This window comes from Pithys albifrons, chromosome 10 (genome assembly GCF_047495875.1).
Source record: "Pithys albifrons albifrons isolate INPA30051 chromosome 10, PitAlb_v1, whole genome shotgun sequence".
NCBI lineage: Eukaryota > Metazoa > Chordata > Aves > Passeriformes > Thamnophilidae > Pithys > Pithys albifrons.
The window spans coordinates 19,380,237-19,395,038 of NC_092467.1; the positions used below are offsets into that span (position 1 = coordinate 19,380,237).

At 36.0% G+C, this 14,802-nt stretch overlaps 1 protein-coding gene across 5 annotated transcripts in view; it reads left to right on the forward strand.

The window, feature by feature from the left end:
• The window catches only part of TTLL7 (tubulin tyrosine ligase like 7), a 62,015-nt gene that overhangs the window by 23,847 nt on the left and 23,366 nt on the right, over positions 1-14,802 (forward strand). For all 5 annotated transcript variants that reach the window (XR_011698610.1, XM_071564834.1, XM_071564837.1 and 2 more), the window contains 7 exons: positions 2,236-2,394; positions 4,311-4,527; positions 7,143-7,307; positions 8,104-8,262; positions 11,710-11,804; positions 12,452-12,599; positions 12,682-12,755. Coding sequence is in view for 4 of the 5 variants with exons in the window: in XM_071564834.1 (XP_071420935.1) it covers positions 2,236-2,394; positions 4,311-4,527; positions 7,143-7,307; positions 8,104-8,262; positions 11,710-11,804; positions 12,452-12,599; positions 12,682-12,755 (1,017 nt within the window). In the remaining variant the exon portion in view is untranslated. The remainder of the gene's footprint in view (positions 1-2,235; positions 2,395-4,310; positions 4,528-7,142; positions 7,308-8,103; positions 8,263-11,709; positions 11,805-12,451; positions 12,600-12,681; positions 12,756-14,802) is intronic.

Below are 14,802 nucleotides of genomic sequence, written 5' to 3' on the forward strand. Positions count from 1 at the left end.
TAGTCCTTAGGACTTCACTGTCACTGTCCAAGCTCGCTCGGCCGTGGTAGGTGAACCTCAGGAGTTAAAGTGTGGGGCCAGTTCTGCACACGCCGAGCCTCACCTAAAAAATCCACTGTGCAGGCTGGAAGGGCACACCCACGTGGGTAGAGCCCTTCCCAAATCTTCATTTGCGAAGCTGAGCCATCATCATCATCATCAACATGTAACAGGATGCATATGATAAATAGTCTGGAGAGGGATTTAAACTAACACACAAATTGCTTTTTGCCTAAAAATTAAATAATTTCTGCCTAGATAAGCCACTCAGTTGGCAGAGTAATAACACTTGTAAATATAAAGCAGATGGAGAGTATTTGAATAATATATATGAATCAGGAGTTCTAATAACTACTTACATTTTTTAGAAGTTTTCCTGAATATTTAGTAATTTTCATCAAACCAGATTTCTACAAATAATAGTTATGATGAAGCTGCAGAAAAACTTCAGGACTACTGTAGCTATTGTAATTTCTGCAGAGTACTTGTTGGGGAGTTGGCTACACAGTTTGGTGACAGCGTATGTATTATACCAGTAGGGCTTGGCTACAGTACTAGCCTTACAGATGTGGCTGATATCTCTATTTTTTCCATTAGTATTTAAGCCACTTAAAGAAAAAATATCTTATACTGCATCAGGAGTATTATGTAGGCTCACAGTAGAAATGAAAAATAGAAATGATACTGCCGCTTTTACACCTAAGTTATCTTGATGCTATTAGCTTTCAATTCAAAAGGAGAAGTATTCCTAATTCTGTATTTAATTAAAAAGTTTAAAAATTCATCACAGTGCCATTTTTTAAAAAATAAAAGTTGGGGGACTTCTTATGTCTGTTAATGTCTCTTTAAACTTCCAGTTACTTTCTTTTGGTCTGTGAATATTTGTATTTTAGATGTGTCTACTATATGTAGTAAAGTAGTTTTGAGTTACCTGAACTAATTTTATATGAGTTTATGTATGTACTCTGAGTACCTGAAACAAGCTACCTGCACCAGTATTTAACTCAGCAAAGACTAAATTTATTCTGCTGGGAACCATGATAACAGTTTTCCTAGTACCAACAAGTCGATATTGCTCCTATAACTTGGCTGTTAAACAGTATTAAAATGACCCATGTATATCTAAACCATACTGACAGTGTGATGTGTGTGTATCTTTCTGTGTGCCACATATACACAGTTTTAGGTGGTGGAAACTTCTATTACCTGAATTCTTTACCACTCTTCCTCTTCTATTTTTCTTTTCTACACAGACAACAGAGCTATAAAACCTGATATATTCACTACCTCAGCTGTTACAGCTATTAAAGCAGGACTTTGCTGCATCATTTAAGCAGATTTAGTTTCAGATTCATTGTTTCCCTACAATGTCTTAACATTATTTTTATTGTAGTTCTTCTGTTCCACTGCCCCCTCCCCTCTGCCCATTCCTCATGCCCACCCCAGCCCACCCCTGCCATTTGGTCTTGCTTTGCATGTCTTTGCTTTCTTTTGACTAAATAGGGTGCCCTTGGAATCTTAATCCAAGTGCTGCTACTGAACACAAATCCATATAGAAGGTGGATGAGTTGCTTGGCCTGTGTCAGTGTATATTTACTATAATTCCTTACATTTTGCTTTTCAAAAGGAACAAAAAACCCCTCTTAATTGCTTCCATTTTAATTTTTAATTCAATCCTTGTTATTAATATTTTTTGCATCCATGAAGAAAATCTAAATATCTGCAATCCTCTTTTTTGTGTGTGTTGATCCTCATACCTCCCCAAACACATAACAGTATGAAAATCAAAATACTTGCCAAATATCTCCCTGTCCTCCACACACAGAAAAAATTCCATATTTCTAAAGTATTTCTAAGAACAGGAATAGCATTAAATCATCTGAGTAACTGGCCAAAAATTGTCACAGGAATGAGATGGATGCCAAGAAAGGAGATGGATGCCAGCAACAATAAACACATTTGATAATAAGCAAAAATGCACAAAATAGTCTACTTTTGAATATAACATATGCACATGCATATGAATATGTTACAGAGCTCAACCTGTTCTTAAAGAAATGCAGAAGTTTGATTTCATATTGCAGAATGTTGTTGAAAAAGTTCCCTTGTCAAATTGTCTCAAGTGCTTTTTAATCGTGCATATTGAAACATCCAAGTAGGCAAAAGATTTTAACTCAATTAACTTTCTTATTACAGAATGATCAAGAGTCAGCCTCAGGAGTACAGTTTTATTCCTCGAACATGGATCTTCCCTGCAGAATACACACAGTTTCAGAACTATGTAAAAGAACTGAAAAAGAAACGTAGACAGAAAACTTTCATCGTCAAACCAGCTAATGGTGCAATGGGACATGGGTAAGTTGTGAGTTAACTTCAGTCTTCTTACCCATTAAAGGTGAAATCCTATTCTACTTACGACATTAACAAAAGCTGTGTATTAGGAGGAAGATTGTATTTCAAGTTTTATGAAGGTCTATAAATATAGTGAAGGCTTCACAATGCTCAAATAAGCTCAAATAATTACTAAGATCATGATATTTTTATTATGAATTTATCTCCTGCACTTAGACTTATAGGCTCAGATCATATTGGGCATAAATGGGAAGGTTTGGTGGCTGGAGGCTTCAGGGGTGTTGTGTGAGAAAAGGTCAGGATGTTCTGCAGCTCTGAGACCAGCCCAAACACCCCTCTGCATTCCCAAACTGTAGCCAGTCAGAGTAGTAGAAACATGTTTGAGAGCAGCAGCCTCAAGGTGTAGGAGAGACAGAGGAACTAATGCTGGGGATGTGGCTGGAGGTGCACTCTAGCAAGAAGGTGACAGCCATGCTGGTGGAGAAACACCCCTGAAGGGACTGCGACCTGCAATTGAATTGAAAAAATTTTGTCTATGACAGAGCTGCATAGTAAGAATCCACCAAGATAAATACTGCAATTGTATTAGTTCTTGTTTTCAGATATTTCAGTTTTAGCTTTTATTGCTTTTAATATCATTTTGGACTATACAATATAGTAAAGCTCTTAGTTATTCAGAATATATAAGAATTACTATAATAAAATTTTCCATTTCCTCATTTTTCAGTCCTCTTGATAAGATAAGCCAAATGGAAAGGTACCTATAGGGGGAGCCCCTTATACCAAGCTGGGTTGTGGACTGATGGTCAGAAAAGCTCAGGCACAGCAGTCATCAGAAGGCTTGATCAGAAGGCTCCTATCTTAAGGAGTTTATTCAAGATACGTTAACAGACAGTTCTTCACAGCACATAATAGAAGCTAGTTCCTATTAGTTCCTATTACATCACTTCACATCCTATAGATGTAGATCTGACTCTCACACAGTAATATCCACACCTTTTAAGCACTCTCATGTCTAACATGCTATGACATAATTGGTTAACCAATTCACCTTGCATACACCACAGCCTCTCATTGGTCTCTTAGCCACCACACATACTCCAGGTAGCTCTGTTCTCTTTAAGGTAGAACTCCAAACAGCTTTCATTAAGGGATGCACTTACACTCACCCTTACAGGTACCAGTTCAGAGAAGTGCCTGGAAGGTACTTCAGTACATTATGAGTATTCAGCACCAAACCTCTGAAATGTATCATAAATTATAGAGAATAAGGTTAAGGTAGCAAAGTTCTGGGCATTTTAGGTTAATAATTGTATACTTAAATATTAGCTTTTACAGTTGCTTAAAAGTCTGTGTAATTATAGACTGGGAGTTCATAATTCTTATATAAACTTTTTTTGTTCTGATGTGGGGAAACTTGAAATAAGAAATACCAGGCTTAATCTATACCATTCGTAGTCATGCAGATAAGTGTCCTGCTTTGCAAACATTATCACTAAGTCAGGTTAGCACTGGAAGTTCTTTGCAGCCTGTACCTCGGGCAGAAGTTGTGACAAAGACTGGAAGTCTATTTTTAGAGCTGCATGGGCAGTAATCACAGAAGTGGGAGACTGGTCGTTCTGCCAAACAATTTCTAAGTGTAGGGCAAACCTGTTATTACAAATTGTTGAATCAAAGCAAGCAGAAAGTTATTTTGAATTGGCTCACTGCCTTTTTTCATCCAGTGAAGCACCATAAAGGACAGGAAATCAAAAGCCGTGTAAGGGATGGAACTTTTCTCTACCCTAAAAACTAGATATGTAAGTCTCTTTCTCCAGGTAGACTTTAGCCTGACTACCTGGCTGGGTGACCATGAAAATGTATTTCATAGAGTAATGTTCAAGTTCCACATTTTTAAAATAACTTCTGTTTTTTACCAGGATCTCTTTAATAAGAAATGGAGAAAAGTTACAAGCTCAGGATCACTTAATTGTTCAGGAATACCTTGACAAACCATTTCTTATGGAAGGCTACAAATTCGATTTACGTGTGTATATTCTTGTAACCTCCTGTGATCCATTAAAAGTATTTTTATATCATGATGGACTGGTGAGAATGGGCACGGAAAAGTATCACCCCCCTAGTGACTCAAATTTGGTAAGTTGGAGTTCATTCCAATTTATTGCTTATACATACAGACTTTTACCTGTTTGGAGGAGGTAAAACTAATATAAATCGAGACATTAGATTTACTTTCATGCTCATCTGGATGAAATTCTGCATTATCATTGAAGAGTAAAAATTTAAATGAAAGTACTTAACTCATGCTTTTCCATCAAAATCACAAGTATATCATATTATTTCTTATATATAAAAATTTTATATAACTTTGCATGTATGTATGCTACATACATACATATTTAAATATTTCCTTCAAGAAAGCAAAAGATATCAATTATTGACATTCAACCTAGAAAAAAATAAAGTAAATCAACTCATTTCAATAATAGTCACTTTGCTTTTGTGTTCATCCGAGACTCAGTCTGGGCTGGGGTGGGAGGTGGTAGTAAGGTTTATCTCCTGATAGTTGTTGTTTAACATCCCTGAAGTTTATGGCCTGTGCTGAGGGTCCGGCAAGGTTTCAGCCATTGTATTGGGAGCTTGTGTAGAAGAGAGAGAAATTGCAATACAAGGGACCAGCGTGTGAGGGAGGATCTGCTGCCTCCCTTGGCTGTGTATCAGTGACCACTTCATCACGGACAGAAGCACAGACTTGGCAGCTTCAGGATGATTCTGTAGGGCTGCCTATAAACTTAGGGAAAACCAAGAAATGGTAAGGGACAGGCTAAAGACTTTGGACACTTTCATCTTCTTGTTCACTGTGTAGCTTCTTACCCTGTTGAGAGGTGTAACCCTTGTCTTGTGGCACAGACCAAAATGCAGATGTCTAAGAAAGAAGTAGATTTGAAGCACTGGGAGGCATTAGTAGATTTGAGTTTCTTATACCTCACTCTGTATTCCATTGCTACTGTATATTTCTTTAAAACTTGGTTGTAATAATGCCAAGGTCATGGGTTCAATCCCCTGTGTGGGCCATTGACTTAAGAGTTGGATTCAATGATCCTTGTGGGTACCTTCCAACTCAGAATAGTCTGTGATTTTCCATACCTTACACTTTTAGAGCTGCTTCAGTGTAATTATGGAGCAAACAACAAATGTAGACCCTTTCTGCCTACTTGCAACTTAATATTGAGACCGTATCTTTCTGCACCTTTGAAAACGCAGGTATAATTTGTAGCCTGGTACAAATCCTATATTTGGAGGAGTGCCAATACTATATTTGGAATAGCTTCCTTTTAATGTTTTTGTTTTGCTGCTAATCTCAGCATTAGCAGCACTGAAATATGCTCTGAGCAGATAAGTGGGACAGGCAGTTGTTTCTGTATTCTCACAATTGCTCATGCTGTGGTTTGTCTATTGTATGAAATAACCCAGCTTGTCACTAATGACATTGTTCTCTGTATGACATTGTTCTACAGTGACATTATTCCAAATAGTTCAGACTGTTCAGATTTTTAACAAAACATTTACTTTTTTTAATATAGTCTGAAAAATAATTACTTTTGTCTGAAATAATTTGAATTTTATGGGAAGATTACAGTTATGATGACTCAAAACCAATAGATTTGAGACTGTTTCTCAAAGGAGTAATTGGAAGCCATAGGAGAAATTCATTACTTCTAGTGCTACTACAATATAATGTTATCTAGCTTGCAATTAAACTTATTTGTTTTGTTAATTTCATTAAGTTTTTTTGAACATAAGGAAGTATAGTGGGATAAATGACAGCAGAAGGCTTGTGTTATCTATCAAAGAGGAACTGGAACAGAAGGCTTATGGTCAGCTTAGAATATCAACTACTCTTGTGTATGTAATCAAATATGGCGGAGGACTGTGATGAGGACAGTCATCATGGTAGTGTAAGTGGAAACCTGAACTAATATCTGCACTGAGAGATAATTTAAATGTACAGATCATGATTTATAAATTGGCCTTGGAAAGGGAATTTTTTTTTAAATTTAACAGATAACATGAATCTATTGCTGGTGACATTTTGCTCCTTAAAGTAACTGTAGTACTCATTTATGTAATGCATGTCTTGAAATTTACCTCCCTCTGATGTATGGCTACCAGCCAGTTAAAAATGAGCAATTTTGGCAGATATCAATGTGGCAGATGAGTTTATATGTAAAAGATATTTTGAAGTATTACTATCATGAGAACATTTCTCATAAATAAGCTACAGTGAAAACTGAAATGTGGGATTGTCTATGAAACAGATGCTAGACTGTTTTTTAGCACTTTTAAAGTAGCACTTCAAAATACCATCTTTATTGTTTGCTTCTTGTGGAATGTAATCATTCTGTAAGTTATCATAATTGCTTTTCACATCTTTAAGGGCTTGTTTACATACAGACCTGTAAAAATGGCAGATATGATATATTATTTAACCAGATGTTGAGTGGTAGAACAGTTGAGTGCAACTGGCTTAAATATGAGCCTGGGTTTTGTTGAAAGAAGGTTAGAACATTCAGCATTAAGTAGAGGAAATCTCCAAGAACTTGAAACACTAAATCTGCATATAGTGTATTTGCAAATATGAACTAAGTCATTATTAGTTTAATGTACTATTTTATTATCATTATTCTGAACTGACTATTCTAGGGCTGTATGTAAAGGTTTTTTTTAATGTTCTTTCTCCCTTTTTTTAGAGTCAATTGTATATGCACCTGACTAACTACTCTGTCAATAAACATAATGAACACTTTGAACGGGATGAAACAGAAGACAAGGGAAGCAAACGCTCCATAAAATGGTTTACTGAGTTTCTAGAAACAAATAATCTTGATGTCTCCAAATTCTGGAGTGATATTTCAGTAAGATAAACTAATGCACCTTCCTTTATTTTGTGTATTCTTTGAAAATTGATTGCTTGTTTTTACTGCAGTCCAGAGTGATTATTGCAACTTTATTAATCCAGATTATCAGCAAAGCATGCCACAAAGAACAAACTATAAATGACTATCATGCTTTTTGAAAGAGTAAGTTCAGAGTCTGATTACAAATTTAATAGCAACATTTTTCTGAGGATCAGAAGGCCTTTCAAGCAGTTATTCACAAAGTAATTTGATACAAAGTAACCATCCCATTTAAATTCTTGGAGACTTTTCTGAGTATAAAGTGAATTTCATGTGTGAATATTTTACAGAATTGTAGTCAGTATTGTATATATCTGTGAACTTAAACCAGCACCACTAAAGTGATTGTGTTACAGGTGTCTTTACATGAGGAATAGGCCCAAGACTGTTAGAGCTGAGAGCTGTATGTGTGATTCTCAGAATACCTAATGAAAATTATGTTTTGAAATGAAATGGGTGAAGTTTGCTATGCTGTGCTATGTTCCCAATGTACTTTTATTATTTGACTTATTATATGTCTCAAAGTTCATATGTACCATGGAAAGTATAACAATATAGTTTAGAACTATATAAAATTATATATGTTTACTCTGTAGGAATGGTTTATTTATTATAGACTATTTATTTGGTATACGAAATTTTTTTTTGGTAGATACATAAATGAAATTTAAAATATGAACGTATAAAACATAGTAATTCAGTATATATTGGTGTCTTCTCTCCTGATGACTTTTTCTGAAACAAATCCTTACAGGAGCTGGTAGTGAAAACTCTCATAGTTGCAGAGCCACATGTCCTTCATGCTTATCGCATGTGCAGGCCGGGGCAAGCACCAGGAAGTGACAGTGTCTGCTTTGAAGTCCTGGGATTTGATATTCTGCTGGACAGAAAACTAAAACCATGGCTCCTAGAGGTAAACCTCTTTATAGTGATGTAAATTTTTAGGAATAAGGCTAACCAAGGCCCAGCTGAATCCCTATCTATGTCAGAAAACTTGCAAAGAAAATCTTTGTGTTACAGGAGGTACTGTTGTTGAGTGCATAAATGGTGCTTTTTCTGTGGCATTTGTATGGAAACAATACCTTGCACTGATCTGGGAGACTCAAGTAAAAGCAATTGTTTTCCTGGGCAGATGTTGCATTTCAGGTATTTTTGAAAGTTTTAATGGGAGTTGTGGTGTTAATCTAGCTGTTATTGTAGCTGGAGGACATTGATTATAGCAACTGGTTGCTACATAGATTTCCTTCATGAGTATGGCTCTGTAAGATGGCTCTGGCATCTTTTGTGAATGTATGCTCTTAGTTTTCTCTCCTTTGAGAATATATGTTCTTTTCCTCTCCTATGCTTTTTAAAGACACCCCCATAAACACAGGAAACTAATTCAGTGTACACGAACTACTACATGGCATAAATGTACTGGAAGAAACATTTCTCCTCCACTATGCTTGTTAGTGGTACAGTTAAGCTTAAGTGGTGCTCACACACATTTTCAAACAGGAATATTTCAGGTTTGTCTGTTGTATCTCTTTAATTGCATTATTAATAACATATAGATGAAGCTCACTTGTGTTTTTACTGATTGTCTTATCATTCTGTTAATTGATTGGGAGGATATGCAGCTGGATGAAAAAAGCAAAATGTATTAAAAATATGTTTATTGACAGTAAAGCATGAATGTGATTTGGCTACTGGTAATCAAAATGTATACAATTAATTTACTGAATTATAACCTCATTCTCAGGCCATTAATACTGCCAGCAATTGTTTTGTCATGCTTTATTTCTCTCAGGAGTTCATTATAATTTTAATTAGAAAAATAAAATTCCTCCACTGTTGCCATGCAGACATAGCCATATTTGGTGGCTTTGATGTTCTTGCCAAAAGCAGCACATGACATGAACTTAGTCTGTACTACATTGACATCTTCTGTTTTTGTCTAGTGAAGCCTACTGCCCCTTTGATCTAGTGCTACACTTCCAGATTATCATCTATAAATTGCCTGTAGTTTGCATATAACTTTATGTAGTTAGGCCAGTGCAGACTGAAGGTGATCTGTGCAACATTTCATCCAGCCTTGTAGCAAATGGTGACAGAGCTCTCTTGTGAGAGATGTTGAGTCAAGCTGTGCAGTAAATCCATTCTGGAGGACACACCTCTGTCTCCTCTGATGTTTACATGAGGTATGGCGATTTTGGGGGGTTTGATTCACCACTTGGGATGATGGGTCTCAGAGAGGAATTATACTACCCCAGACTTCCTGTCTATGAGAGAGAGAACTCATAAAGTAGTAATTGCTTCTCTAGTATTTGGAGTCGCTGGGGAACACTTCAAACCTTGAGAGTTGTGTGCCTGGTTACTATTTTTTTTTAAATACAAAAATTTCCTTTTCTGCTTTTGATAATACTGGTATCCTTCAATTTTGCCAGCCATTTAACTAAACTAACAGAAATGTTAAACTTTGAGACTTGATTATTTGGTTTCTATATTCATCTACTATTTTTTACTGTGCTTATTCATGTTTTTTTGCAGCACTCTCACAACAGGGTGTGTATATGTATGCACACTGTATGTATGCTACCTGTAGTATAGTAAAGATCAACCATTCAGTGTATATAAGTAGACTATACATAATATATACTCTGTGTGTACACATGGGCACATATATAGATTTTTTTTTCTAAAACAGTTCTGGATTCTTCCCCAGATTTCCACTCATAATCTCTTTCCACCATTTCCCTGTGGCCAAAACTCTCTTAGGGGAATGAATCATTCTTTCTAACAGGGGTAGCGAGTACTAATCACAAGGTCCTGAATGTTCCCAGTGTAATGGGAAATTGGCCAAAACAGGATTAGGATGATAAATCTAGTTTCATGTTTCCATGCCTCATGTAGCTTTTCTGTTATAAAGATAGCTTAATAAACTATTACAAAAAATAAGTTTTGCAACATATTCTAATGACTCTGCTTTTCTGAGTTCACTTTTGTTTTATATTGCCTTGATGCCTTGTCGCTCTCCTGCTCCTTGATGCTCCTAAACTTCTGGAACATTCCACCTAATGGAGGGCTGCGGGAAATGCATGATTGCCATCTTGTGGCACCAAATGTTTCTCACAAACATCTGTGCAGTCCCAGCAGCCTCCATCCTTTCTGAGTAGCAGCAACTACTTAGATCTCCCTTCAGTTCCCATAAAATTCCGTTTTACTCTTTTTGACCAAAATTTCCAAACTAGTTTATTTTAAGTAAGGGAGAAAAAAATCATACGGTTGAAGTTCCTGGATGGATTCCAACCTTGTTCAATTTTTGTAACTGCCTCAAGTGCTGGGTTCCCAACTTCCCTTGTAATTAACATGGGCAGCAGAAACCACTTTTGCCCTCTGCTTTGGACATACAAACTGTATCTCACTTTAGATTTTCATGGGGCACAGCATGTGAGTATTCATTTCTGAAGCTCTTTTGTATTTGTCCCTTCTGAAACCAGCACTGCTCATTCACTATCAAGGTGAGATTCCTGCATCTCATTAGCACCCATTGCTCAAATATTAATTTTTATACTGGCCTCGGAAGGGTTCGTAGAGTAAATCATTATTCATCCTCAAAGTTTTCTGAAACCTGAAGTTCTTCTGCAGGAACTCCACAGCTTGGCAGGTTTATAGGGTAGCTGGTTGAGACTCCTGGCTGTTAAGAGTGTGCTTTAGTCTAGTTGATTCCTGGCTATGTTTTCCTTGTTTTTCTATACTTATGGTAACCTTTTAAATCTCTTTTCTTGTACTTAGCTAATAAACTTTTTGTGAGTGACACTTTCCATTATTTTATGTTTTCACACTATGTACTGATTTACTAACAGATCTCTAGGTGTCACTGTCAAGTGCATCTGTAAAGTTATTTAATATGCTTGAGCAGACCTTGAATTAGAGGCTCTTTTTATCCTTGTATAGTTGTTACTTTTTAGAGTAGCATTTAAAGTTCCTTCCAGAAAGGGGACTAGGAAAGAATTTAACTCTTCCTGTGCTGGACCCCCAAAGCATCATCCATTATAGTGTGTTTAGCAGCACTTTGCATGGTGAATTTTCTGGTTGCAGTAACCTCGAGTAGTTTAGACCGGATTCATAGTGCCAGTACTTGAGTGGTGTTCATTGTAAGTGTCTGGACAGCTTGGAGACTGAAAAGTACATCTCCTGGCTCCCAGTATCTGTGATCCTCAATAAAATATAAAAAATATAAATGGAAAAGAGCTTTTCCGCATGTATTCTCTTAAGCTGAGCTATATTTGAAAGAGTCATTTCTCCAAAATCTATTTGAATAGGTGTGTTCCCAGTGAACCTGAACATTCCTGAGTATTCTGTATCTCATTTTTTTCAGATTAATCGTGCTCCAAGCTTTGGAACAGATCAAAAAATAGACTATGATGTAAAAAAAGGTGTTCTGCTGAATGCATTAAAGCTTCTCAACATACGGTAACTTGTCCTGTTTTGTTCAGTCTAGATTGCTTCCTGTTGCTTTGACTTTTTTTTTTATTTCTTTTTAATTTTGAATTAGACTAGGAGAAAATCAAGACCTTTTTTTCACCTTCATATTTTTGGAATGTTAATGTTTGTCTTGTTGTCAGTTTTGCTAAAGAAATTAACGCAAATTTAATTTTTCTTCTTACATATGTGCTTGAAAAAAATTAAATAGTAATAGTAACTCTTGTACTTTTTTTAAAAAAATGATTTCTCAAAAGGGTTTCAAAGTTGTGATAAATGTACAGTCATAGGCATGTGGTTACATGGGAAATTTGCTTTGGTGATAGTGTTATATACAGTCAAAGCTCATACCCCACTAAAAGAAAACTTTGTAGTTGGGATATGTTGGAAAAAACTACACTTCAGGAAAGTAGATGCAACCATGTTTGTACATTAAATTATAGCACAAAGTTTATACAGTATCGTTAAAGACTGAGAATATTGTAGCCATGAAAGTTAATATGAAAAATATCTCAATGAGTGTTTAAATTCTAATTTTATATAATAAACCACAGATGACTGATTGGAAAATATACTTGATAAAAAAGTGCATCTTAGCTGCATTGGGTTGACATTTCTTAATATCATCTGTGTTCCAGGACAAGTGATAAAAGGAGAAATTTAGCTCAACAGAAGGCTGAGGCTCAAAAAAGACTGTATGGTCAGGGGTCAATGAAAAAACTGTTGCCAGGTTCCTCCGACTGGGAGAAGCAGCGCCACACGCTGGAAAGGAGGAAAGAAGAACTGGTAGGAAGGGGAAAAACGTGCTGTTTCTTGCCCATGGTTTATACTTACTTTATTTTAATTGTCTTGTTTTCTTGATTTGTAGAAGGAAAGACTTGCACAAGTACGTAAACAGATTTCCAAAGAGGAGCATGAAAACAGACACATGGGGAACTACAGGTGAGTATTTTTGACAGCATTAGTAGGAAGTATTCAATGCATTCATCAGGAATTTTCTGCCAAAAATATGTAGGCATTTGTAGAAAATGTATACATCTACATCAGGTAGTTTTTTTCCCCAGGTAGTTCTTTTCTTGATTCCATTCTTTTCGGTGCACTTAGGAATTTACATGACATCAGTCACCTTAGTGTCTGTGTGAGACATTTGCTTGAAAGATGTGATTATTCACATTCAGTGTACAAGATGCATGACTGTTATGGACCTGTTCTGTAATCACATATGATCATTCTTATCTTGTTGGGGATGGGAGAAGGCAATAGAGAGTTATGATTATTCCTCTGTAAAAGAAATCAAATCTGAATTACATCTCAGAGTCTTGCCAAAAATTCAGAAAATTTATTGGTGCTTCCATCATTTTTGATAGAGTGGCATTTGAAATACTATGTCATGTTTTTGAACTTTGATTTTGAACTACTATATCTCAGTAGGCTTAAACCTTCAGATTCCTTGCTAAAATGTGTTCAACAGAGAGTTTTATCTTGTCAAGTTACGCTAGGCATTGGCCAGAAAATAAAAAATTTGTTTTATGATATTTTTATTGTTATTTCTCAGTTTTTGCTTCAATGAGAAGTGAAAGCAAGGCCTATGAATATTTGTTGAAAGAGAGCAGAGTATGGCTAGGAAGAGATGATGGGAATATTTGCCCATACTTTATAACACTCATTCAGAATGTGGGAGGTCTGACTTCACATATTTTATTCTGAATCAGTCAGAAAGCCTTTACTGCTGTTCTTCATCACTGTTTTTTTTGAGCAGATGTTCTGTAATTCCCAGTAAAGTTCTCATTTAAACAGATAGATGTTTTTGTGAAATTTTCATTTTGATGACTTAAAATTTTGCTTTCAAAAAGTCTTTCTTTGTAACTTTCCCAGTTTAAATTACATCCTTTCTTAACATGTGTGGAGTTGAACTAGTATGTATAAAACCCCTAAATGTACAATGAAGTGATGAAGTGGTTATTTTCATGCTATTTAGACTGTATGAAAGAGAAACATCATGGTGCTGTAATACATTTTTCTTTTTTTGCTCACTTTAAAGTCTAGCTTATTAAATGATCACATCTTAGGGTTTCCATTCAGTTCTTGACTAAAATTGAGCCACATGGTCTCCTTATTTAGGTTTTGGGGTTTATGTCAATCAATAAAAACAACAATATTTTTTCCTCAGGAAATATTGAAGTGTCACTGCATGAGGAATGTCCACTTGTAAAATGGCAGAACAGCTTTGTGTTTTCTTATAACCATGTGTTAGAAAAAAGACTGTAGAATCAGTAGAGCCTGAGAAGGAAAGTAATCTTGGCTAGAGATGCAGAGGAATTTTGTCTGAGTGTTATGCAGTATTTTCTCCATGTGATATTCCTCTGCAAAGCAGGACTAGCTTCTGTCAGGCATTGACACAGAATCATGGAAATTTTGGGTGCTAGTAATGCTGCATGGATTAATATTATACTGAAACCTCAATCAACCTCAGCAGACTTGGATTTAACCTCTGGATGTCAGCTCAGCAATTGGCTTAGTTGATGCCCACCTGCAAGCACAACTAGTACCAGTAGAAGTCTGGTGGCGCCAAAGTAGGAGCCATGCTTTCAAGTTTTTGTGAATTCATGAGGAACTGAAAATGATGTATATGGCTTTGAAATGGCCTTTAGCTGCAGTCTATTTCTACATATATTAAAAGTATTATCCTTCCTTCAAAGTATTGTTCTTTGCCATTTTTTCTGCAGTAGAATCCACACCATTAAAATGTGTTGACTGAGCCTAAATTAGAGTTCCTTCAGGTGTTTTATGCAAATGCTCTAGAACTGCCTTGAGTCTAATGGTATCATAACTATCCTTTTTTTATTGCAACAAATTCCTCATGATAAACGCCTTTTCAAGGAGAAAAAGTCTAAAAAGGAAGAAAGAGAAACAACCTTGTAAAACGTTCTGGAAGGACTCACAAATACATAAAAGTCACATAATCCTGGCACTGCATAAATGGTGTCTG